The sequence below is a fragment of the Sebastes fasciatus genome, chromosome 9 (assembly GCF_043250625.1).
Source record: "Sebastes fasciatus isolate fSebFas1 chromosome 9, fSebFas1.pri, whole genome shotgun sequence".
Lineage (NCBI taxonomy): Eukaryota > Metazoa > Chordata > Actinopteri > Perciformes > Sebastidae > Sebastes > Sebastes fasciatus.
The window spans coordinates 4,101,080-4,126,301 of record NC_133803.1 but is presented as its reverse complement, the minus strand read 5'-3'; the positions used below and the strand labels follow the sequence as shown (position 1 = coordinate 4,126,301).

General features: G+C 42.9%; 3 protein-coding genes across 3 annotated transcripts in view; all 3 read right to left on the bottom strand.

The window, feature by feature from the left end:
* Positions 1–4,043, bottom strand: part of LOC141773644 (peroxisomal N(1)-acetyl-spermine/spermidine oxidase-like) — a 28,182-nt gene extending 24,139 nt beyond the window's left edge. The window contains exon 1 of the mRNA XM_074645516.1: positions 3,895–4,043. Within this exon, the coding sequence (XP_074501617.1) occupies positions 3,895–3,949 (55 nt within the window). The 5' untranslated portion in view covers positions 3,950–4,043. The remainder of the gene's footprint in view (positions 1–3,894) is intronic.
* A 447-nt stretch (positions 4,044–4,490) lies between these two features.
* On the bottom strand, positions 4,491–9,559 carry LOC141773567 (uncharacterized). The gene is made up of 4 exons (XM_074645411.1): positions 9,438–9,559; positions 8,554–9,383; positions 7,970–8,043; positions 4,491–4,737 (listed from the first exon to the last, which is right to left on the bottom strand). The coding sequence occupies exons 1-4, from the start codon at positions 9,529–9,531 to the stop codon at positions 4,491–4,493; spliced, it is 1,245 nt and encodes a 414-aa protein (XP_074501512.1). The 5' UTR covers positions 9,532–9,559.
* On the bottom strand, positions 9,369–24,141 carry LOC141773633 (protein NLRC3-like). Its single transcript, XM_074645498.1, has 10 exons — positions 24,023–24,141; positions 23,625–23,765; positions 22,341–22,463; positions 20,685–20,763; positions 20,271–20,499; positions 18,229–20,032; positions 17,950–18,123; positions 13,938–14,111; positions 13,462–13,508; positions 9,369–10,120 (listed from the first exon to the last, which is right to left on the bottom strand). The coding sequence occupies exons 1-10, from the start codon at positions 24,079–24,081 to the stop codon at positions 9,567–9,569; spliced, it is 3,384 nt and encodes a 1,127-aa protein (XP_074501599.1). The 5' UTR covers positions 24,082–24,141; the 3' UTR covers positions 9,369–9,566.
* Positions 24,142–25,222: the final 1,081 nt, after the last annotated feature.

Here is a 25,222-nt window from a genome sequence, read left to right as displayed (position 1 = left end):
GGACCAGGCAGCCAAACCACAGGACATATGTAAGAAAATCATTGAATTTAGAAACAGCATAGCACAGTCAAATGTCCAGCAATTTCTTATCATCCTAAAACAGCTAAGGTTAGTCTTTATCGTTTTACAAATCTTTTTAACATGACTTCTAAAGTCTAACTGAGAATCTAAAATTATTCTTAAATACTTCACCTCTGTTACTTGTTCTCATGTACTCACACCAGCAACGGGTCTAATCCATCTTTCTCTTCCTGGCTGATAGAAAGACCAGGAGTTGCTGGATTAAACACATCAGGTAAAATAGCGTTTCATTTGTGCGTGGTCATAGCTAAGTTAGCTAGCCAGCTAGTGTTGGTGACGTATATTGTGCGAGACGAGAGATGTAGTTCACTGAGCGGTTTCACACAAAATTAAATGATAATACGACAAACTGAGACTTTCTTGACTTGCAAAATTATGTTTTAAATTGACAAACATCATATGTGTGTGATTCATGGTGCAATTTAAACAGGATCAAAGAAATATTTGTCTCTTATCGACCGTATGTGTGACCGATGCAGGAGAGCACCCGCCACCCTCTCACATTTGTTCTGGTTTTGTCCAAAACTAAATAGTTTCTGGCAATCAATATTTAAAACCTTTTCAGATGTTTTGGAAGTACCCATAGAACCTTCTGCTATTACTGCAGTATTTGGAGTAGCTCCACAAGACATACATCTTAGTCGCCAGGCAAAGAATATGAAAGCTTCTGCATCTCTCTAAGCTAGACGACTTCTACTTCTTAAATGGAAGGAGAAGTACCCTTCAACCTTTAGGATGTGGATTAAAGATCTCATACGTAATTTGGTGTTGGAGAAGATTTGCTATACTACAAGAGGGTGTGCTCAGAAATTTGATGCTATATGGAGACCTTTTTTAATCTATAAAGAAAAAATGGATACCACTGACATTGAAGTTTTAAACTGCTGACCCCATATTACATATAATTCACAACTTATACTTAGGTTTTTTTGTTTTTGTTTGTTTGTTTACTTATTTTTTCTTTTTGTTTTTGGTTCTTTACTCCTTTTTTTGTGTGTGTCTCATCTTCGTTTCTATCGGATTGAATTCATTTATATGTATAAATGTAATTGTTTGTGAAATTAACTCTGCCTTTTTAATGGTGCAGTAATATTGTTATAGGGATGGGGCTTCGTTGGAGCAAAAACATGGGGGGGGGGTTATAATGTGTTTATACAATTATTTCTGTGATTTATTGGATTTTGTACAGAATACCAATAAAAACACTTTGAGCAAAAAATATAAATATATACTGGGGAAAAAAGTTCGGAAACTTGTGTTTGGTCGATTATTTCTCTGCTGTTACAATGCTAATTGGCATTGTATTTTACATCGTTGGAAAGCCTGTTTATTTAGGCAAGGCAAGGCAGCTTTATTTGTATAGCACATTTCAACAACAGGGCAATTCAAAGTGCTTTACATAAACATTCAAGAACATTGCGACAAAGTGCAAAAGAACATTAAGACATAATTAAAACCGTTATAAAAACATTAAAACATTAAAGATTAGAAGAAAAAAACAAGCTAAAAATAAAAGCTAGGATAGAAGCTAAAATTAAATAAAACACAAAAGAGTAAAGAGCTCTAATTAAAGGCAGTAGCAAACAGGAAAGTTTTAAGCTTTGTTTTAAAAGGACTCAGAGTTGAAGCGGTCCTGCAGTTTTCTGGGAGCTTGTTCCAAATATTTGGTGCATAAAAACTGAATGCTGCTTCTGCATGTTTAGGTCTGACTCTGGGGACACTAAGCAGACCTGATCCAGATGACCTGAGAGGTCTGGATGGTTCATAACATAGCAGAAAATCAGAAATATATTTTGGCCCTAAACCATTTAGTGCTTTGTAAACCAGAAGGAGTATTTTGAAATCAATTCTCTGAGAGACAGGCAGCCAGTGTAGAGACCTCAGAACTGGACTGATGTGATCCACTATCTTGGTCTTAGTGAGGACTCTAGCAGCAGCAGCGTTCTGAATCAGCTGCAGCTGTCTGATCCATTTTTTAGGAAGACCAGTAAAGACGCCGTTACAGTAGTCAAGTCGGCTGAAGATAAATGCATGGACTAGTTTTTCCAAATCCTGCTGAGACATCAGTCCTCTAATTCTTGCTATATTTACCTTCAGAATGATGTCCAACTTGTAAGGATCATGCATTTATGGGATGAGCAGCACAGCTGATTATGTGGGGAGCGCCCAAGAAAAATTTATCAAAATGCTCTGCCAATGGTAAACAGTGTATTCTCATAAGGCTACCAGGAAGCCTGCAATGACTGCCCTTCACCGTCAGGCCCGTTTGCGCTGGTGTAGACAACACAGACAATGGAACCTGAACATGTGGAGGAATGTCATGTTCAGTGATGAGTCCAGGTTCAGTCTGCCAAAGTTGGATGGCAGGGTGAAAGTATGGAGACGACGTGGAGAACGCTATGCTGATTGTTGAACCGATGGAGTAACAGCTTTTGGTGGGGGCAGTGTCATGGTGTGGGGCGGCATCTCCCTCACTGGCAAAACAAGGCTTGTCATCATTGAAGGCCATCTCAATGCAGTGAGATATCGGGATGAGATTCTGCAGCCAGTGGCGATCCCATATCTCCACAATCTGGGACCTAACTTCATCCTCCAAGATGACAACGCTCGCCCCCACAGAGCCAGGGTTATCACAGACTACCTCCACAATGTGGGAGTAGAGAGAATGGAACGGCCTGCCAAGAGGCCAGACCTCAACCCAATTCGTGTTAGAGTGACCAACACAACCACGCTGGTTGACCTGCAACGAATCCTGGTTGAGGAATGGAACGCCATCCCACAGCAACGTGTGACCAGGTTGGTGACCAGCATGAGGAGGAGGTACCAGGCTGTTGTGGCTGCGTATGGATCTTCCACCGCTACTGAGGCTCCTGACGGTGGATTAAATGAATAAAGTGTAAAATTGCCAATATGTCTTGTTTGTTCCTTGTTACTGATAGAGAGTTCAATCATCCAATCCACCAAACAACTCAAAACAAGAGTCAATACCAACAGGAGAATACACTGTTTACCATTGGCAGAGCATTTTGGCAAATTTTTCTTGGGCGCTACCCACATAATCAGCTGTGCTGCTCATCCCACAAAGGCATGATCCTTACAAGTTGGACATCATTGTGAAGGTAAATAAACAGGCTTTCCAACGATGTAAAATACAATGACCATTAGCAATGTAACAACAGAGAAATAATCTACCAAACACAAGTTTCCGAACTTTTTTTCCCCAGTTTATAATGTCACATATATCTGCTGTGAATTACTAAATTCAAGTAGGCCTACTTCAGAGCTCATGGTTACACTTAAATTTACAACAGCACTGTATGTCCCAGCTGGGAGCTGGGGGATTTTTGATATAAATTATTTTATTATAAACATCATAAAAAGATTAAATTACAATTAAGGAAGCCATTTTGATTTTTCATGCACATTCTTTTTGTCTTTTTTTTTAATTAATAGGTGAATTAATCCTGTACTGGTTTCCCTACAATTTACTATTAGGTTATTCATATAATAATAAATCATATCTCCGTCAATATATTTTGTGTAGGCCTACTATGTGACCCAGGGGTGGGTGCAGTGTTCATGGCAGAGTCTGTTAACATGATGAGGGCTCTGAGAGCACATGGGAGAAGTTTGCCTTAAGGGCTTTCTGCCAGAAATATCCTTAAGTAAAGACAACAAACCCATTTAGTTATGTTTAGTTAAAGATAATGGTTTGAGTTAAAATGAACCCTTTTTGCCAGAAAGCCCTGAAGGGAAACTTCTTTCATGTGCACTCTGATAGCCTTGACTGTAAAATACATAGAAAGTGCTCACATTTTCCATGATGGAAGTCAATTGTGTCGCTTTGGACATGGTCTCTGTGAGTCATTAGTCCTTGTCGGGATGGAAGGAATCCTCAGTTGAATCATTAATTTCCAAGAAATCGTCGAGTGAAACTCGTGAACAAACTTTTCTTCGCCATTAGAGGTTTTGTTTTTGTTTAAATAATGACGCTCTATAAATGATGCACCTGGAGAGAAACCATGGCAACCATGGAATCCTTCACGTCCATTTTGTACGCACGTCTTTTACAGTCACGTAAAGTTGCATCCAATCATCATGCTGAAGGTCAGAGATCAAGTCCATATCTAACTACTGTATGAAGAAATATGATCGCGAACCTCAGTCTTATTGTCTGCTAGACGTTTGGTTCCAGTCTCATGAACAGCTACTGATGGGGATGACTAGAGGTGCCTTTGCAAATATTTGACGCAGAAACTTAATGTTATGAACTGGTTAACAAAACGTGGACTCAAAAGCAGCACACAATGAGAGTCTTAAGGAATAACAAAAAGATTTATTATAAATAATAAATGTACTATGGACAGGGCTGTGGTCCTGGGAGTCCGGCGTGGCAGTACTAGTGTCTATCAGAGGTAAAGGGATCGAGGGGGCACGAGGAACGGGCTTCCAGGGATCCTCCAGATGGTAGTTGACTCTACTTGATCCGAGGAGGAGGAATGGCATCGGAGAGTGAGCAGGCAGGTAAGTTGCAGGGAGGCGATGACTGGCAGGAAGACCGGAGTTGATATACTGCAGATGGTTGTCATGATAGGATGATTGGTGCCGGCTGCGCCAGCAACAACCGCCCAGGAGGAGGAGGAGGACCACACCCTCCTACACACAGACAGACAAGACAGACAAGGGAAAAAACACACAGGAGACGAAAGGGCAGGGAAACAGAGGAAACACTGGGAAAACTGGAATGCCAGGTGATACCATGACACTTAACTGCAACCTCTAGGGCTATTACAAACGGTTCATTTTAACTTTATCTCAGAGTTGCCAACATGTAGTTGAGTTATGGCACTTTCATTTAGTTCTATTACAGATTAAAATGATCGTCAAAATACAGTTTTGAACGTGATAAAGTCTGTAAAGGGTTAAATGAATGAGTTTTACCTGTGAGTGTTATCCTCAAACTGATGTGTTTGTTCACGCTGACTGTTTATATACTGGGAAAAAAAGTTCGGAAACTTGTGTTTGGTGGATTATTTCTCTGTTGTTACAATGCTAATGGTCATTGTATTTTACATCGTTGGAAAGCCTGTTTATTTACCTTCACAATGATGTCCAACTTGTAGGGATCATGCATTTGTGGGATGAGCAGCACAGCTGATTATGTGGGTAGCGCCCAAGAAAAAATTGCCGAAATGCTCTGCCAATGGTAAACAGTGTATTCTCCTGTTGGTGTTGACTCTTGTTTTGAGTTGTTTGGTGGATGGATGATTGATCTCTCTATCAGTAACAAGGAACAAACAAGACATATTGGCTATTTTACACTTTATTCATTTAATACACCGTCAGGAGCCTCAGTAGCGGTGGAAGATCCATACGCAGCCACAACAGCCTGGCACCTCCTCCTCATGCTGGTCACCAACCTGGTCACACATTGCTGTGGGATGGCGTTCCATTCCTCAACCAAGATTCGTAGCAGGTCAGCCAGCGTGGTTGTGTTGGTCACTCTAACACACACGGCACGCCCAAGCTGATCCCATAAGTGTTGAATTGGGTTGAGGTCTGGACTCTTGGCAGGCCGTTCCATTCTCTCTACTCCCACATTGTGGAGGTAGTCCGTGATAACCCTGGCTCTGTGGGGGTGAGCGTTGTCATCTTGGAGGATGAAGTTAGGTGCCAGATTGTGGAGATAAAAAAAACTAAAACTAAAAAATAACAAAACATTATAAACCAAGAATTTAATAACTAGGTCTATAAAAGAGGTTAAAGCAACATAACTATACTTATTACCACAACTAAACAAAACTGAGCTGACACAGTGACACACGAGGGCACATATATAGGGGCTTGTTCAAACCAGATAGCACACAAGGGGTCACCAAGATGGACACTAACTACAACTAAATACAAAGAAAAACTAACTAACCCCCCCCCCCCCCCCCATGACATGGCAGCACATGGTTTGGCCCAACGAGCCAGCTCCAGGATTTAAGAGTCCTCAGCCTTCAGCCTTTTTCTCCACCAGGAAGTCAGATCCCCCAACAGCCAAGGTAACTGAAGACAAAGAAACATGATTAATAGAACTAATAATACTATGTGTAACCCTACAGTGTTAATGTGTGCATCTAAACTCTGTGAGGTTAAACGCTAGTAAACAAATTCCAGATCCAAACTACTATGTGATGTTAATTGTTCAGGTGTGGTTGGCTGCAAATGAAATGAACCTGTGTAGGTAGCAGACTAATGAGGTGAGAGAGGGTGAACTGGAATGATGCCTGTGTTAGGTGGACTTTGGTAAGAGGTTTGTAGGAGTGAGGTTACCTCTGTGTTCAGAATGATTAACACACATGGTGTGTGCTGTTTTAAGAGTAATGCCAAGTGAATGTTGTTTTAGATGTCATAGTTTTAATCCTTATTTTAGTCAGTAAAGTGTGTTTAGCATTTAACATGCAGCGAGTTACACTTTGTGATAACTGTGATCGCGGGCAATCCTGACTGACTTTACTGTCTTTCAGAGGCTCTAGTAGGTTCAGTTTTACAGCTAGAGTGAAGATAATGGTATCATATGAAAGTAGAAAACCTGATGAATCCATCGGTACCAACCATGTCTTACTAGCTTGTTATGAAGGTTAAATAACGGTTCAAACTTACACTAAGTTTTGGCGAAAAACTGTCATGTGTGATGATGGTAGTCCCTATAGGAGACATTTCATTGACCTCACTGTATTAAATGACCTGTGGTGACCTCTAGGATAATCACAGCCTCATGAAACTTTACAGCCACAAACTAGAGACCTAGAGCATTCAGAGGATGGATGGATCAGACTACAGACCTAGAGCATTCAGAGGATGGATGGATCAAACTAGAGACCTAGAGCATTCAGAGGATGGATGGATCAGACTAGAGACCTAGAGCATTCAGAGGATGGATGGATCAAACTAGAGACCTAGAGCATTCAGAGGATGGATGGATCAGACTAGAGACCTAGAGCATTCAGAGGATGGATGGATCAGACTAGAGACCTAGAGCATTCAGAGGATGGATGGATCAGACTAGAGACCTAGAGCATTCAGAGGATGGATGGATCAAACTAGAGACCTAGAGCATTCAGAGGATGGATGGATCAGACTAGAGACCTAGAGCATTCAGAGGATGGATGGATCAGACTAGAGACCTAGAGCATTCAGAGGATGGATGGATCAGACTAGAGACCTAGAGCATTCAGAGGATGGATGGATCAAACTAGAGACCTAGAGCATTCAGAGGATGGATGGATCAAACTAGAGACCTAGAGCATTCAGAGGATGGATGGATCAAACTAGAGACCTAGAGCATTCAGAGGATGGATGGATGGATCAAACTAGAGACCTAGAGCATTGTAGGGATTTGGCAGTAACAGGTTTGGTTATTAGCAAATTAATTAATAAATAATAATATCATTATTAATATATATAATATGTCGCAGAGTATTCGATTTGAGACGACCCTACCCCGTTGAAATTTACGCACTACTCAAGTGAGTACAGAGTGCACACAGTGCACTACATTGAAGTGTACTTCTGGAAGTACGTGGATTGGAACACACTCAGGGTCTCTCCAAAAGAGGCTAAATTAGACTCTGGGCCAGGCTGCAGTATGAGAAATATAAAGGTTTTTTTTAACATTACAGCATGTAAACATGTTCTAGTACAACATTAAAATACATCTATGAACCTGGAAATGAGCATAATATCAGACCTTTAAAAATAAATGGTTTGTGTCCTGACGATGGTCCAGTGGAGAAGGACACCGCCCTTCAACACGGAGACGTGGGATCAAACCCCCACCTGGACAAACAGGTCAGTGTTTGTGTGTGATGAATGAATGAGTCTAAACTAATAAACTTCAAACCAAAACCAGAACCGCGGCGCTGCGTCTGCGTAACTTGTGATTTCTCGTCGTTGTTTATCTGTGACAGAGCCGACCTTCGAGGGAACACAGAGACAAGGGAAGGTGAGAAGGTAAGAAAGCTAGCTGACTTTAATTGTTTTATCTTGTAGTAACATCAGCTCGTAGCTAACTCAACCTGCAGCTATTCACCACATTACATCACATTTAGATCAACTCTACAATAAAAAGTAGGACCTCTACACATAGCAGCAGATCTGGAACCAGAGTCCTGGATGGGGGCTGGACTTCCTCCCTCTCCAGAGTCCACAACATGTTCATTCATTAGTTCCCTGATACAGAACACCTGAGGCTAAAAGATGATGATGTCCAATGTCTCAGTAAAGAGAGAAATGATGAAAGTGATCAAATGAACCAAAGAAAACTACAGATTTTATTAAAAGCATTTAGAAACATTAGAAAGATGAAATATTGAATATATGACTGTATTCCATTCATTACATTACAGGATGATTCAAGATAGAGAAGAGTTCATGATGAATGATCAACAGATGACACATGAAGGATTTGTGTTTGAGTGAGTTCACCATCACGGTGAACACACTGAACTTTGACTTGAACACACTGAACTTTGACTTCAGTCCACAGGAGACACTCAGACCTGCAGAGGACACAGAGACACTCAGACCTGCAGAGGACACAGAGACACTGAGACCTGCAGAGGACACAGAGACACTCAGACCTGCAGAGGACACAGAGACACTCAGACCTGCAGAGGACACAGAGACACTCAGACCTGCAGAGGACACAGAGACACTGAGACCTGCAGAGGACACAGAGACACTGAGACCTGCAGAGGACACAGAGACACTCAGACCTGCAGAGGACACAGAGACACTCAGACCTGCAGAGGACACAGAGACACTCAGACCTGCAGAGGACACAGAGACACTCAGACCTGCAGAGGACATAGAGACACTCAGACCTGCAGAGGACACAGAGACACTCAGACCTGCAGAGGACACAGAGACACTGAGACCTGCAGAGGACACAGAGACACTCAGACCTGCAGAGGACACAGAGACACTCAGACCTGCAGAGGACACAGAGACACTGAGACCTGCAGAGGACACAGAGACAATGAGACCTGCAGAGGACACAGAGACACTGAGACCTGCAGAGGACACAGAGACACTCAGACCTGCAGAGGACACAGAGACACTCAGACCTGCAGAGGACACAGAGACACTCAGTCCTGCAGAGGACACAGACACTCTGAGACCTGCAGAGGACACAGAGACACTGAGACCTGCAGAGGACACAGAGACAATGAGACCTGCAGAGGACACAGAGACACTGAGACCTGCAGAGGACACAGAGACACTCAGACCTGCAGAGGACACAGAGACACTCAGACCTGCAGAGGACACAGAGACACTCAGTCCTGCAGAGGACACAGACACTCTGAGACCTGCAGAGGACACAGAGACACTCAGACCTGCAGAGGACACAGAGACACTCAGACCTGCAGAGGACACAGAGACACTCAGACCTGAAGAGGACATAGAGACACTCAGACCTGCAGAGGACACAGAGACACTCAGACCTGCAGAGGACACAGAGACACTGAGGAACCATAAGACCAGATCCTAAACCCAGGATAAAGAGGTTCAGTGAATGTGGTGCTGAAGGTGTGGAGGTGGATCAGGGTATCAGAGGAGACTCTGTAGAAGGACAGAGTGCCAGCAGGACAGTCCACATACACTGCTACTCTACCAGAGGAGGTGGAGGAGGAGGAGGAGGTAATGGGTGTTCTTCTGTTGTTGTGACAGACAGAGTAACGACCACCACCATAGTATTCCAGATTCCAGGACTGATCATTCCCTCCAAACAAACTGTCTTCTCTGTTCCCTCTCCTGTTGATTCCTCTGTAACTCACTGATATATAAACCCCTCTTCCTCTCAATTCGCCCTCCCAGTAGCAGCGACCAGTCAGACCATTTCTACACAGCAGCTGAGGATAGATGATGAATCTGTCATGATGATCAGGATATGACTGATCCTCCTCCTCCACATATGTCACCTTCCTGTTGTTGTCAGACAGTCTGAGTCTTCTGTGTACTGTGTTTGTGTCCAGTTCCAGTTGACAGAAATCTGATGGAGAGAAGAAGACACAATACAGCTGCAGGTCAACATCTGGTGATTTATTAACAACTCTACTGACAATCACTGAAAGAAAAGTGACATCTTATATTCAACTGTGAATGACGTTTAACAACCTTTAACTAGAAACTCAACAATCCAGTTCTAACAGCATGAACAGCTCCTCAACATGAGTCAACATGTGGACGGTGTTCTGCTGTTGGTCCCGGTGTGGACCCGAGGACGACAGCTGATGATCCAGTACTGAATAAAGTCTCACTAATAAAACTGGCTCATCATCTTCCACTGCAGCACAAAGCAGCTCTGAACCATCTGCTTTCTAAGACGCTGATTAGCTCCACCAAAGAGCTCACATTCAGCACAACGTTCACACCTTTGAACATCACAGAGTCATTGTACTTTTACTTGAGTGAATATGTTCAGTCCTCTACCCTCCGCTGGGTTTTACTTCTGTAACATGATGTGATTCTATGTTGTCATGTTTCAACTGACTGTGCTGATGACTGCTGGACATTGTGTTGCATTAATTGTCTGCATGTTATCCTCCTTATTGTCGGGGCGTTACTGAAGAAATGATTATGGACCTAACTTCTGCTCAGGTAGCGGCAGTAAGCTAGTTAGTCCCATAGAGGCTAACCATAGAGGCCAACCATGGAGGCTATCAATAGAGGCTAACCATAGAGGCCAACCATGGAGGCTATCAATAGAGGCTAACCATAGAGGCTAACCATGGAGGCTAACCATAGAGGCCAACCATGGAGGCTATCAATAGAGGCTAACCATAGAGGCCAACCATGGAGGCTATCAATAGAGGCTAACCATAGAGGCTAACAATAGAGGCCAACCATGGAGGCTATCAATAGAGGCTAACCATAGAGGCTAACCATAGAGGCCAACCATGGAGGCTAACCATAGAGGCCAACCATGGAGGCTATCAATAGAGGCTAACCATGGAGGCTAACCATAGAGGCCAACCATGGAGGCTATCAATAGAGGCTAACCATAGAGGCCAACCATGGAGGCTATCAATAGAGGCTAACCATAGAGGCCAACCATGGAGGCTATCAATAGAGGCTAACCATAGAGGCCAACCATGGAGGCTATCAATAGAGGCTAACCATAGAGGCCAACCATGGAGGCTAACCATAGAGGCTAACCATAGAGGCCAACCATGGAGGCTATCAATAGAGGCTAACCATAGAGGCCAACCATGGAGGCTATCAATAGAGGCTAACCATAGAGGCCAACCATGGAGGCTATCAATAGAGGCTAACCATAGAGGCTAACCATGGAGGCTAACCCTAGAGGCCAACCATGGAGGCTATCAATAGAGGCTAACCCTAGAGGCCAACCATGGAGGCTATCAATAGAGGCTAACCCTAGAGGCCAACCATGGAGGCTATCAATAGAGGCTAACCATAGAGGCCAACCATGGAGGCTATCAATAGAGGCTAACCATAGAGGCCAACCATGGAGGCTATCCATAGAGGCTAACCATAGAGGCCAACCATGGAGGCTAGCAATAGAGGCTAACCATAGAGGCCAACCATGGAGGCTATCCATAGAGGCTAACCATAGAGGCCAACCATGGAGGCTATCAATAGAGGCTAACCATAGAGGCCAACCATAGAGGCTATCAATAGAGGCTATCCACAGAGGCTATCCATAGAGGCTAACCATAGAGGCTAACCTTCTAAAGCTTCTTTTGAAGAGTAATTCGTCTTCAATGTAGCAAATGCTGCTTTATATTGAACAGATATTTAACTCTGTGGCAGAGACCCTCATCCACTCCTTCATCAGCTCTCGTCTGGACTACTGTAATGAAGTCCTGTCCGGGGTACCCAGCAAAGCCCTTGACCGGCTCCAGTACGTCCAGAACTCAGCTGCCAGGGTTCTGACCCGCACTAGGCTCTGGCAGCACATCACCCCGACACTCCTCCATCTTCAATCAAGTCCTACATCAACTATTAACTCCTCCTTCTCACATACAAATCCCTCCATGCCCCCCAGTACCTAACCAACCTTCTCCACCTCTACACTCCATCCCAGAGACTACGATCCTCCGACACCGGTCTGCTCTCCTCCACCCCCCCCCAAACCCGGCTGAGAACCTTCAGCGTCGCGGCCCCCTCGCCCTCTGGAACTCTCTCCCTTCTGAGATCAGAAATGCTTCATCCCTGGACACTTTCAAAAAGCACATCCAGCACCACCTGTTCATCAAGACCTCTGACCTCTAACTCTTCCTACACATCACTCGTTTTAATTACTTAGCTACTGTTTTGATTTGTTTTTTTATTTCCTTTTGTTTTTATTTATCAGTAGGATTTTGTGTGCCCTCTTTGTAAAGCGTCCTTGGGTTTCTTGAAAGGCGCTATATAAGTCCAATTTATTATTATTATTATTATTATTATTATTATTATTATAACTAATGTTAAATTAGCATTTTCTAAAATGTCCTTGTGGAGCTCTGGTACTTGTTGTGCTGTTAGCGGCTGTACTAACAACCAGACAGAGCTAAATCTGTGGCTTCAACAACAGTGTGTTGAACATGCACCCAAACAAAAAGGGATTGTTGTTGTGACCAACGGAACAGTTTCCATCGCCGACCTACAGACGAGGAATCCAGAAGAATGTGGCTGAGAAACCTCAACTAGAAGAGACCACCATAAACCCTCGTTATGTGAGCTCATCTCATTTAGCGGACTAAAAGCCAACGGAGGAAAACTCATATCCTACTTTGTGGTTGGGCTATAAAGAGCAGCGGAGAAGAGACGTCAGGTCCTTAAAGGACTGACAGCAGAGCCAGGAGGACATCAGCTATGATGTCATGTGTAGGGAGGACTCAGCATTGTAGCGTTGGTTTAATGACAGCCAGTTACTTTAACTACTTTCTGTACAGTTTATAATGTAAGGCAGTTTATGAGACGGAATGCAGGGTAGCATTAGACTACAGATAGTTTAAGTACGGTTATCTGTATAGGAAAAAAGCTAAACCTTGTTACTGTGGAAGTACTGATCTGCCTCAGAGCTTTTCAGATTGTTCATCTCTTCACCGTCTGTAGCAACGGAGTCAATAACGTAGCTAAATATGCTAGTGGAGGTTATCTGAGGCCACTTCTTCAGGTCGTCCTCCATCCCTCCATAGTAGAAGGCAGAGCTTTGATCACATTATCCTGTTTTAACCTGTTCAGCTGTTCATGTTCTGCTTTCTCTGGTTCTTATTTTACATGTTGTTGTTTTTCAAAGACTAATTTAACATCAGGCTGATGGACAACAGTTGAAAACTATCCTTTTGGCATAAAGTAAATAAATCAAACTTAAAACACACTCACACTTCCTCAGACCAGGTCTCAGTCTCTGCTGTCCACCATGGTCCATCCTGCAGGAGGAAACACAGTCACAATCAACTTCATACAGCTTCACTCAGATCCTCCATTAAACATGAACCAGAGTTCCTGTTAGGGACAGAGAGACAGTGTGAGAGCTGCTGTTGTCTTTCTGTCTGTCCATCTGTCCACATCTGAGTGTTTCCAGTCTGTTGTTTGTCCATACCTGAGAGAGTCCAATCTGTTGTCTGTCCATACCTGAGAGAGTCCAGTCTGTTGTCTGTCCATACCTGAGAGTGTCCAGTCTGTTGTCTGTCCATACCTGAGAGAGTCCAGTCTGTTGTCTGTCCATACCTGAGTGTGTCCAGTATGTTGTCTGTCCATATCTAATAGTGTCCAGTATGTTGTCTGTCCATACCTGATAATGTCCAGTCTGTTGTCTGTCCATACCTGAGAGATTCCAGTCTGTTGTCTGTCCATACCTGAGAGTGTCCAGTCTCCAGTGTGGATCCTCCAGTCCATTAGACAGCAGCTTCCCTCCTGAGTCTCCTGGATGATTGTAGCTCAGGTCCAGCTCTCTCAGATGGGAGGGGTTGGAGCTCAGAGCTGAGGCCAGAGAAGAACAGCCTTCCTCTGTGATCAGACAACCTGACAGACTAAACACACACAAACACACAGTGTAAACTCTTTAAATTAAAATTAGTTCTGTTGTGGAGGAAGCTGCTTGGAGTTGTGGTCAGCAACACGATATAGAGGTAGCCGGGGGGTAGGTGGTGTCCTGATGGCCTCAGCATTGCATCTCTGTCTCTCGGGGATGAGGATGTTCTGAAGGCTGAATTTATTTGTGACCTCCAGTGAACACTGGGGCACCTTCAAGACTGAGGCCATAGCACGCTACCAGAAAGTGGTGTATTGGTCCTTTAGGGTTGGGAGTGAGTCACTGCCCCATGTGGAGAGTATTTTGGTGTCTTGGTGATGAGTGAGGGTAAGATGGAGGGTGAGATCAATATGCTGACTAGTGTGACATCAGCAGTAATGGAGCCATTGTACTGGACTGTTGTAATGAGCCTGAAGAAAACCTCTTCATTTATTATCTCACCGATGACTTGTTTCGTTAGTGTTGTGGTTTTATTCTCTTTAGACCACACACGTTGGACTACAGATTAACATAATTAAAGTACTGTAATAAATAAAACCTGGGCTTTATATATCCAAGTCAAGTTTCTGTGTCTATACTGGTAAGGAGCTCCTGAGTCAGCATAAACCTTCAACACAATATTGCTGCCACATTTAATACAGGATCATGAAAGGGACTAAAAGTAGAATTTTTAATAATAATTGACTTGCACTGTTAGGCAGGTCCAGGTCTCTCAGACTAGAGGACTGGGCGCTGAGAACTAAGGGCAGATTTTCACAGCTCCTATCTGACAATGTACAGCTTCTCAATAAAATGTCCATCCAATAATATGGATAAGGATATGGCGTTCCACCAAACAGGAAGAATCTCATTTAGTCTGGCAAGATAGTCTTAAAACATATAGGAAGGCTATCTGTGATGCCAGAGCAGCCCATTACTCATCATTAATAGAGAAAAATCAGAACAACCCCAGGTTTCTGTTCAGCACTGTAGCCAGTCTGACAGAGAGCCACAGCTCTATTGAGCCATGTATTCCTACAACCCTCAGTAGTAGTGACTTCATGAGTTTCTTTCATGATAAAATCCTAACTATTAGAGACTAAATTAATCACCTCCTACCGTCAACTGGTACCAATTTATCCTCTAACTTAGGAACCTTAGAAACAGCTGTCCAACCTGATATATATTTAGACTGCTTTTCTCCCATCGACCTCCACAAACTGACTTCACTGATCTCTTCATCTAAATCATCTACCTGTCTCCTAGACCCCATCCCAACTAGACTGCTTAAAGAAGTTTTACCCTTAGTTAGCACCTCTTTACTGGATATGATCAATGTGTCTTTACTAACAGGCTATGTCCCACAGTCCTTTAAAGTAGCTGTAATTAAACCTCTTCTTAAAAAGCCCACTCTTGATCCAGAGGTCCTAGCCAACTATAGACCTATATCTAACCTTCCCTTTACCTCCAAAATACTCGAGAAAGCAGTTGCCAGTCAGCTGTGTGACTTCCTACAGAACAATCATTTATTCAAGGATTATCAGTCAGGATTTAGAGTGCACCATAGCACAGAGACAGCACTAGTGAAAATTACAAATTACCTTCTAATGGCATCAGACAAAGGACTTGTCTCTGTACTTGTCTTGTTAGATCTTAGTGCTGCTTTCGACACCATTGACCATCACATCCTATTACAGAGACTGGAACATTTAATTGGCATTAAAGGAACTGCACTAAGTTGGTTTAAGTCCTACTTATCAGATCGATCTCAGTTTGTACATGTTAACGATGAGTCCTCCATGCACGCCAAAGTTAGTCACGGAGTTCCACAGGGTTCTGTACTTGGACCAATTCTATTTACCTTATATATGCTTCCCTTAGGCAATGTTATCAGAAAACACTCCATAAACTTTCATTGTTATGCAGATGATACCCAATTATATCTATCGATCAGCCAGACGAAACAAAGCAGTTAACTAAACTTCAAGCATGCCTTAAGGACATCAAAACCTGGATGACCTGCAATTTCCTGATGTTAAACTCAGACAAAACTGAAGTTATTGTACTTGGCCCTGAGCGCCTCCGAAATAAATGATCTAATGATATAGTTACTCTAGATGGCATCGCCTTGGCCTCCAGCACCACCGTAAGGAAACTGGGAGTTATATTTGATCAGGATATGTCCTTTAACTCTCACATAAAACAAACCTCAAGGACTGCCTTCTTTCATCTACGTACCATTGTGAAGATCAGGCACATCCTGTCTCAAAATGATGCAGAAAAATTAGTCCATGCATTTGTTACCTCTAGACTCGATTACTGCAACTCCTTATTATCAGGCTGCTCCAATAAGTCTCTTAAGACTCTCCAGTTGATCCAGAATGCTGCAGCACGTGTACTGACAAAAACTAGAAAAAGAGATCATATTAGAATTTAAAATCGTCCTCCTCACCTACAAAGCCCTAAACAGTCAGGCCCCATCATATCTTAAAGAGCTCATAGTACCCTATTACGCCACTAGAGCATTGCGCTCCCAGAATGCAGCAGGGTTACTTGAGGTTCCTAGAGTCTCCAAAAGTAGAATAGGAGCCAGAGCCTTCAGCTATCAAGCTCCTCTTCTGTGGAACCAGCTCCCAGTTCAGTCCGGGAGGCAGACACCCTCTCCACATTTAAGAGTAGGCTAAAGACTTTCCTCTTTGATAACGCTTATAGTTAGGGCTGTCTTTGACCAGCCCCTAGTTAAGCTGCTATAGGCCTAGACTGCCGGGGGACTTCCTATGACACACTGAGCTCCTCTCTCCTTCTGTATATATTCATGTCCCATTCATTGTTAATAACTACATTCCTTCCCAGGAGTCCTTGTTCCTCCTTGTCTCGCAGGTAACCATGAAGCGGGTTACACCTGGAGCGAGGTCACACCTGGAGCGGGGTCACACCTGGAGCGGGGTTTCACCTGGATGGTGGTTGCATCTGCTGCCACGTCTGCTGCCTGCTTGACACCAACTGCTACCATCATTAATTAGTTCCGTCTGTACGAGGGACTACCAAGGCTAACGAGGGACTACCAAGGCTAACGAGGGACTACCAAGGCTAACGAGGGACTACTAAAGCTAACGAGGGACTACCAAGACTAAGAGGGACTACCAAGGCTTAGTAACAAAGTGGCAGCCTGGAGAATAACACTTCTCGGTCACTGCCAAAGACATCAAGAACTCCCAGCAAGCATGCTGATGCTGCGGGAACCAACGCATGGGCATCGATCACAGGGACGTCCCACACCAACATACATGGACGTACTGAGGACAGATGCTGGACAGTGCTGGCGAGCTAGCCAGATGTATGGTGGACTGAGACAGCTGGAAGCTCCGCTTGAAAGCCCGTTTGAGAACGACTCAATGATATCAATTCCGATAGTTGTATTATCACTCTTGTACATCCACTACTATTGATTTTGTGTTATTAGTCCTACTTGTATTGGTTATTACAGCTGCTAGGCTATTATTGTGGCTGCTTCCCTCTCTCTCTCTCTCTCTCTCTCTCTCTCTCTCTCTCTCTATCTCTCTCTATCTATCTATGTCCCCAGCCGGTCTCGGCAGATGGCCGCCCCCCCTGAGCCCGGTTCTGTTCCAGGTTTCTTCCCAGTAATCGGGGAGTATTCCTGGCCACAGCGCGCTTGGTGGATCTTGTTGGGTCTCTAAACTATGGTGTACGGTCTAAGACCTGCTCTATATATAAAGCGTCTTGAGAAAACTTCTGTTGTGATTTGACGCTATATAAAAATAAATTGAATTGAATAATAAATGTTAAGAAAATAAGAGCTCAGAGGGTCGATATTTTTCAAATAGTTGAACACCAACCTGAGAGTTTCCAGTGTACAGTGGGGACTCTGCAGTCCAGCAGACAGCAGGTTCACTCCTGAATCCTGCAGGTTGTTGTTACTCAGGTCCAGGTCTCTCAGACTAGAGGACTGGGAGCTGAGAACTGAGGACAGAGCTTCACAGCTTCTCTCTGAGAGGTTACAGCCACTTAGTCTGAAGAAGAATCAGTAATACATAAGAAACAATTACAAACAATGTTTGTTGTTGTTTCTGAATAATAAAACAACATTTAATGTGGATAGTTATGTGTCCACGTACAGAGCTTTGTTGGAGGCTTTGACCACTGGCATCAGCCTCAGAAGAGCCTCCTCTGAAGCAGAGTATTTCTTCAGGTCAAACACGTCCAGATCTTCTCCTGATGACAGTAAGATGAAGACCAGAGCTGACCACTGAGCAGGAGACAGTTTATCTGTGGAGAGACGTCCTGATCTCAGAGACTGTTGGATCTCCTCGACTAGAGAACGATCATTCAGTTCATTCAGACAGTGGAACATATTGATGCTTTTCTCTGCAGAGAGATTCTCACTGATCTTCTTCTTGATGTACTCAACTGTTTTCTGATTGGTTTGTGAGCTACTTCCTGTTTGTGTCAGCAGACCTCGTAGGAGAGTCTGATTGGTCTCTAGGGAAAGACCCAGGAGGAAGCGCAGGAACAAGTCCAGGTGTCCTTTTGGACTCTGTAAGGCCTTGTCCACAGCACTCTGGTAGAGATGTGTTGGATCAGGTTTGTCTCTGAAGAATCTAGACAACCGAGAGGTTTTTTGTTCTTCTGCCATCAGATTGACACCAGAGCTGATGAATGTCAGATGGACATGAAGAGCAGCCAGAAACTCCTGAACACTCAGATGGACGAAGCAGAACACCATGTCCTGGTACAGTGCTCTCTCCTCTTTAAAGATCTGTGTGAACACTCCTGAGTAGACTGAGGCTGATCTGATATCGATGCCACACTCTGTCAGGTCAGATTCATAGAAGATCAGGTTGCCTTTCTGCAGCTGATCAAAAGCCAGTTTTCCCAGAGACTCGATCATCTTCCTGCTGTCTGGACTCCAGTGTGGATCTGTCTCAGCTCCTCCATCATACTTGATGTTCTTCACTTTGGACTGAACCACCAGGAAGTGGATGTACATCTCAGTCAGGGTCTTGGGCAGCTCTCCTCTCTTTGAGGTCTTCAACACCTCCTCCAGAACTGTAGCAGTGATCCAGCAGAAGATCGGGATGTGGCACATGATGTGGATGCTTCGTGATGTCTTGATGTGGGAGATGATGCTGCTGGTCTGCTTCTTATCTCTGGATCTCTTCCTGAAGTACTCCTCCTTCTGTGGGTCGGTGAACCCTCTGACCTCTGTCACCATGTCAACACACTCAGGAGGAATCTGATTGGCTGCTGCAGGTCGTGTGGTCATCCAGAGGCGAGCAGAGGGAAGCAGTTTCCCCCTGATGAGGTTTGTCAGCAGCACATCCACTGAGGTGGATTCTGTAACATCAGTCAGGATCTTGTTGTTGTGGAAGTCCAGAGGAAGTCGACACTCATCCAGACCGTCAAAGATGAACACAACCTGGAACTCTTCAAACCTGCAGATTCCTGCTTCTTTGGTTTCAGTAAAGAAGTCATGAACAAGTTCCACCAAGCTGTACTTCTTCTCTTTCAGCACATTCAGCTCTCTGAAAGTGAATGGAAATATGAACTGGATGTCCTGGTTGGCTTTGTCTTCAGCCCAGTCCAGAGTGAACTTCTGTGTTAAGACTGTTTTCCCGATGCCTGCCACTCCCTTTGTCATCACTGTTCTGATTGGTTCATCTCTTCCAGGTGAGGCCTTAAAGATGTCTTCTTGTCTGATTGTTGTTTCTGGTCTGTCTGGTTTCCTGGATGCTGTTTCAATCTGTCTGACCTCGTGTTCATCATTGACCTCTGCAGTCCCTCCCTCTGTGATGTAGAGCTCTGTGTAGATCTGATTCAGAAGGGTTGGGTTTCCTGCTTTAGCGATCCCCTCAAACACACACTGGAACTTCTTCTTCAGGTTACACTTGAGTTTAGGTCGACACACTGCAGCATCAGTTCCTGAATGAACAAACAAGAAATGAAACCAGTGAGTGGATCCTACAGAAGATCAGAGAATCTAAACATTTAGTTTTTCCTCCTCCATCAGATTTATTCAGCTCATCAGTGAAGGACAAACAGCCTCTGATCTGATGAAGATGTGTGCAGCATATTAACAGCAGAGTTTTAAATGTAAACTTCTCCCATGCTGTCTCCATTTCCTCTTTCCATCATGTTAAATCTGTTAAAATCCTCTTACTCCTCTGCAGACAGTCAGCCAGCTCCTGCTTCTTCAATCTCCTCAGGAAGTTCAGTGTGATCTTCAGAAACGCCTCTCTGCTGCTCCTCCTCTGCTCCTCATCCTCACCGACCAACACTTCCTCTTCCTCCCTCTGACTCTCTAAGCATTCTGGGTAATCTGGGCTCAGAACCTTCTGGATCTTCTTCAACTCAATTTTCACAAAAGTGACGATGTTGTCCTCCAGCAGCTGGAACAGAAAGATAAACTGAACATTTCATTTAAAGAACACAACATGTGATTCATCTGTCAGTCTGAAGGCCTGCTGGTCTGAACAGAGCAGCATGGAGACTGTTGGGACCTGAATGGTAGTTTAGCATTTAATGTGTGGTTGATGTAGTTAATAGTTAAATGTGTGTTTGTACATGTACACACCATAAATATGGAGTCCAGGTCTGTTTGATGCTGCTGGGCTGACTGACCACCAAGGCCCTCTGAGCTCTCCTGACGAACTCTGTGGAGAAAACATCAAGTTTAAGAACATTTAATGATCTAAATCTGCAGCTAACTAAAGGTGTTCTGCGATGACGGCAGAATGACAGGGCAACTGTGGCTCAGGAGGTAGAGTGGGTGGTATAAAAACACCAACATTACTAAGAACTGAAAGCGTCCTACTTGGGGATCCCAAAAGAGAAAGAGAAAAGTAGACAAGATGCCATCTTATCTTTGTTTGTCTTTCTTGTTAATTTTATTGATATTAATAATTATCTTTAACATTTTCTAATAACTAGATCAGCTCCAGTCTGCATCCCCAACATGAATGGTGCCCCGTGTGAGGCACAGTATTGATGGCAATTATTTTTGGTTAAAACCAAACATTTTGATTCCACTTCTAAACCAACCAAAAGTGTTGACATTATACACCACTAGCCGTCCACTGGAGCAGACGTCCAACTGTATTCATAAACAAGTACATTATTGTGAGAATTGTAATTTGAGAGATTTTGACTACTGATTAACACTTTAAACCCTTAGTGTTATTTTAAGTACTTGCTATTGCTGCTAATTCAAGTTAACCTACTCTGTAGAACTTGTAATCATTTTGATTCAGCATTTGAATACCAGGTATTCAATGCAATCTAGTTAAACTGTCATAAGCTGCTGTTAATTCAAGTGCAACTTTAATTAAAACACATCATGCCACTGGCCCTGTGCAACATAGAGAGCTTGTATCTGGCTGTTACTGCCTTGCATTCCAGCCTGAGTTAAATAGAGCCTGAAATAGAGCCACGGTGTGCTACCAGCCCTGTGATATAAGTTTTCTACCTAGTGCATGTTAAAAGTTTATAAGCAATGTTTCTCTGCAAACCTGTGTTTACCTCACTGGCCCTTTCTTTTATGCCCACTAGAGCCACTAGTTGGTGCCGTAGCTATCCCTCTTCCACAAGAAGCTACTCCCCATAGTGTAAGCTAGTACATTGTTTGTTATGCTAGTGTAGCATCCAAGCTACACTACAAGGTGTCTCCCAACACAGCACCATAGCCAACGTTTCTTACTTTGTACTAGACAACTTGTTTAGTCTCACCCCCCATTCCAGGCACAACAATGGAGAATCCCAGTGTACCTGTAGAGCTTTTATTTCTTTGCTCGCACAGAGCCTAAACCCTGGCTGCCCTGAACTCATCAGTAGGTTGAGTTTCAGCGAGAGCAGGAAAGAAATAGAATCGCTACTCACTGACAGGTGTGATGTGCAGACCACATCCAAAGACCCATTGTTAAAAATGCTTGCAACTGATCTTTCACAGGCAAACCAGCTTTGCCATTCAGAGTGAAGCAGCCCTGGAAAAGGAGTTAACTCAAAACAGTCTTTTTCAAAGACAAAACACATATTGATTTAGTTTAACATGTTGAGCCTAATTTGCTTTATAACACTGACTTGTTTGACAGGTGACTGTACAGGTGTACACTGTGATGTCACTGCTGAAACAATCTATTGATGAGTGCTACAACAGACTATCAAGCTCTGGACCAAGACCTGATTCTTTTTTATCAAGATTGTCAGATAACAAAGTTCAGTTTTAAATCATTACCTTCCATCTGCAGCTTGACCAACTTTAAAGTTGATAGGGTAACCCATAGACTGGTCACTCTTCATGGACACACAGCTGGGTTCAGGTCCAGATTCAGGAGAGTCTGGTCTCTGCTGCTGGATCCTGATACAAACAAACAACTAACTTGTGAAAAAATGGAAAACAAAATACTTCTGGTTTCAGTTATTTTTAACTTTCTAACAAATGTTCATCGTTGAAGACAAATGGATTCAACAGAGAGTCGACACCAGATTCAGATTTGATGAAATCAAATCAGATCCAGGGTTCGACAGTAACCAGGACCTGATGGCCCATGGCTACAAAAACTTACTCTGTGGCCACCAAGTTGTACCAGGTCTCTCTTGAGAATGAGACTGCGTGTCTCAGTGATTTCACAGAGTAACCGTGTGCTAACTGACTGTGACTCGAGCGTCGGCGACAAAATCTGTTTGACTGCATTGTTTTCAAATGGAATGTCCTAACTGGCTGACGCAGCGCGGTATTTGGGATGAACTTTTGTCAGACCCCCTGTTTCTATTTATTCCATCAGCTTGCTTTCAAAGCTCCGTAATAGGCTGTTTTCCCACCAGCCACTTTAACATGTAATTGCAGGGTTAACACAGGTGTAATTGATCAAATTAAAAGAGATTCGACACGAAATTCAGATTTGATGAAACCCTAATTCAGCAGTTGCATGACATGATCATCACATGTATCTTGATATATTTATATTTATACGTATATCTTGGTAATATATCCCACTTCAAATATATTTTTCTATGCATTTCATTCATTTCATTAGGCCTACATATGACATACATTTCTATACATTTTTATGTCTATATTGATACAAATCAAATTGTACACTCATATAATAGGATGTTGCATATATGCTATAATAAAACCAACCTAAAATATGACAACTGTTGACCTCCATATTAAACTGGATAATGAGAAGGTGTACAATCAACTCTTACTTCACAGAATTCATACAATAAATATTTTAGTTATTGAACATTAACTTGTGTGTTTGAACATGAATGTGATTAAATAATGATGACAGATGTTTGATAAATGACTCGGTGGTGATACAATATCATGGCTCTCCCCTGTATGTCAGTACACCAGCTGTTATTAATAATAAAAATATCAGCATCTGGCTGGTGGTTCTGGTTCTGGTTTCACTGGGCATCAGATCGAAACCACATTCTATAGCATCGCCCACCTTGACCATGAAGCTCTGAGAGAGTCAGATAATAACAAAGTTCACTTTTAAATTATTACCTTCCATCAGCAGCTTGTCCAGCTTTAAAGTTGATAGGTTGATGCATAGACCAGTCACTCTTCATGGACACACAGCTGGGTTCAGGTCCAGATTCAGATCCAGGATCTGGTCCAGGAGAGTCTGGTTTCTTTTGCTGCATCCTGACACAAACAGAGACAGTGATGAGTAATGTTCTCCTGTTCATCAAAACTTAATCTGAAGAAAGAAATCGTCTCCTCTCAGTTGATTAGTTGACTAATCAGTTGTTGACTCATTGTTCACTAATAAAGTTAGTAGTAAATATTATAACCATTCAGTAGTTAGTAGTTAATATTATAACCATATATATATAGAGTAGTTGAGTGTGTGGAAGTGAGTGTGAATAATGATGGTGGATAGTTAGAGATGGTCATCTCACCTCTGAGCTTTGCTCTGAGTGGTTTTACAGGGGGGGACTCCCTCCTCACACTGATCCATAGCAGAGTCCACCCTGCTGGGAGAGATGCACTCTGGAAATTAGAACAGAAAAAACATGTGTCATTAATTTGATTGATAGCACTAATATATATATATATATATATATATAGCGACATGTGTTTGTGTATATATACTGTATATATATATACATTATATTTTAAAACTTTACTCGTTCATTAGTATTGTTCTGTTTTAACAGTTACCTTATTGTTTTACTTCATTTATCTGCTTTTACTGTCTGACACACTTTATAACATCTGTTTTGAAAAGTGCTATATAAATTATATTATTGTATAAAACAGTTCAGAACAGTGAAATGCAGCTTACACCTCCTGAATGCATCAGTAATAATAATCTCTTCATATCATGTATTATAGTACAATACTCTCAGTTACTGCTGATCCGTTAAAGGTTCTGCAGATGACATTCAGAGCCACTAGATGTCGCACTAGAGCACCAGCATCTCAGACCAGAATAAAATGCCCCCCCCCCCATTTCATGACTTCTTCCTCCTTCATTCTCTGCTCAGGACGCCATCACTCCACTAATATCTTTACATAGCAAATAATGAGATCAAAATCTCCCTTTAAGTACATTTAGCTGATAATACTTTTGTACTTTTACCTGAGTGACGTTTTCAAAGCAGAGCTTTAACTCTTACTAACAAAGTACTTTTACAGTGTTGTATTTGTACTTTTACTGCAGTAAAGAATGCACTTTAGACTGCTTTACATCCTGTCATGAGTTTGAAACATGAATAATCAGTGAGTGTCAGTCATGTTTAATGTGTCACTTATTGTCATCACACTAACAGATAACCTTCAGTCCTATCACACTGTTTCTCATTTGATTTCTTATATATTGAGCTCCATAATGGTTGGCATGGTTGGCTACTGTTGGTAGAGCAGCTGGTGATGCTGAATACGGTGGCTAACAGCTAACTGTTAGCACAGAGCTAAACTCTTCAACACAAACAGCTTTTTACAGTTTGATGAAACAAACATGAGATCAGCTGAGAGTCATTCAGCACTGAATAGTGTCACTTACCAAAAGTTTAACGTGGAGGAAACATCTGCGTCACAGTGAAAGTAAAAAACTGATTAAACAGGAAGTCACTAGAGAGAGAGACAGAGAGAGAGAG

What these genes read in the sequence shown, in the direction of transcription:
- LOC141773633 (XM_074645498.1), bottom strand. Translation starts at nt 24,081, where the DNA reads ATGGATCAGTGTGAGGAGGGAGTCCCCCCCTGTAAAACCACTCAGAGC. An exon ending in ACCTGGACTCCATATTTATG is followed by an intron (nt 20,500 to 20,684) that starts GTGTGTACATGT and finishes TTTCTGTTCCAG; the next exon opens with CTGCTGGAGGACAACATCGT. An exon ending in TGGAGACTGGACACTCTCAG is followed by an intron (nt 13,509 to 13,937) that starts GTATGGACAGAC and finishes TTCCTCCTGCAG; the next exon opens with GATGGACCATGGTGGACAGC.
- LOC141773567 (XM_074645411.1), bottom strand. Translation starts at nt 9,531, where the DNA reads ATGTCCTCTTCAGGTCTGAGTGTCTCTGTGTCCTCTGCAGGTCTGAGT. An exon ending in TCAGTGTGTTCACCGTGATG is followed by an intron (nt 8,044 to 8,553) that starts GTGAACTCACTC and finishes GTTCCCTCGAAG; the next exon opens with GTCGGCTCTGTCACAGATAA. An exon ending in GCGCCGCGGTTCTGGTTTTG is followed by an intron (nt 4,738 to 7,969) that starts GTTTGAAGTTTA and finishes GTCTGTGTGTAG; the next exon opens with GAGGGTGTGGTCCTCCTCCT.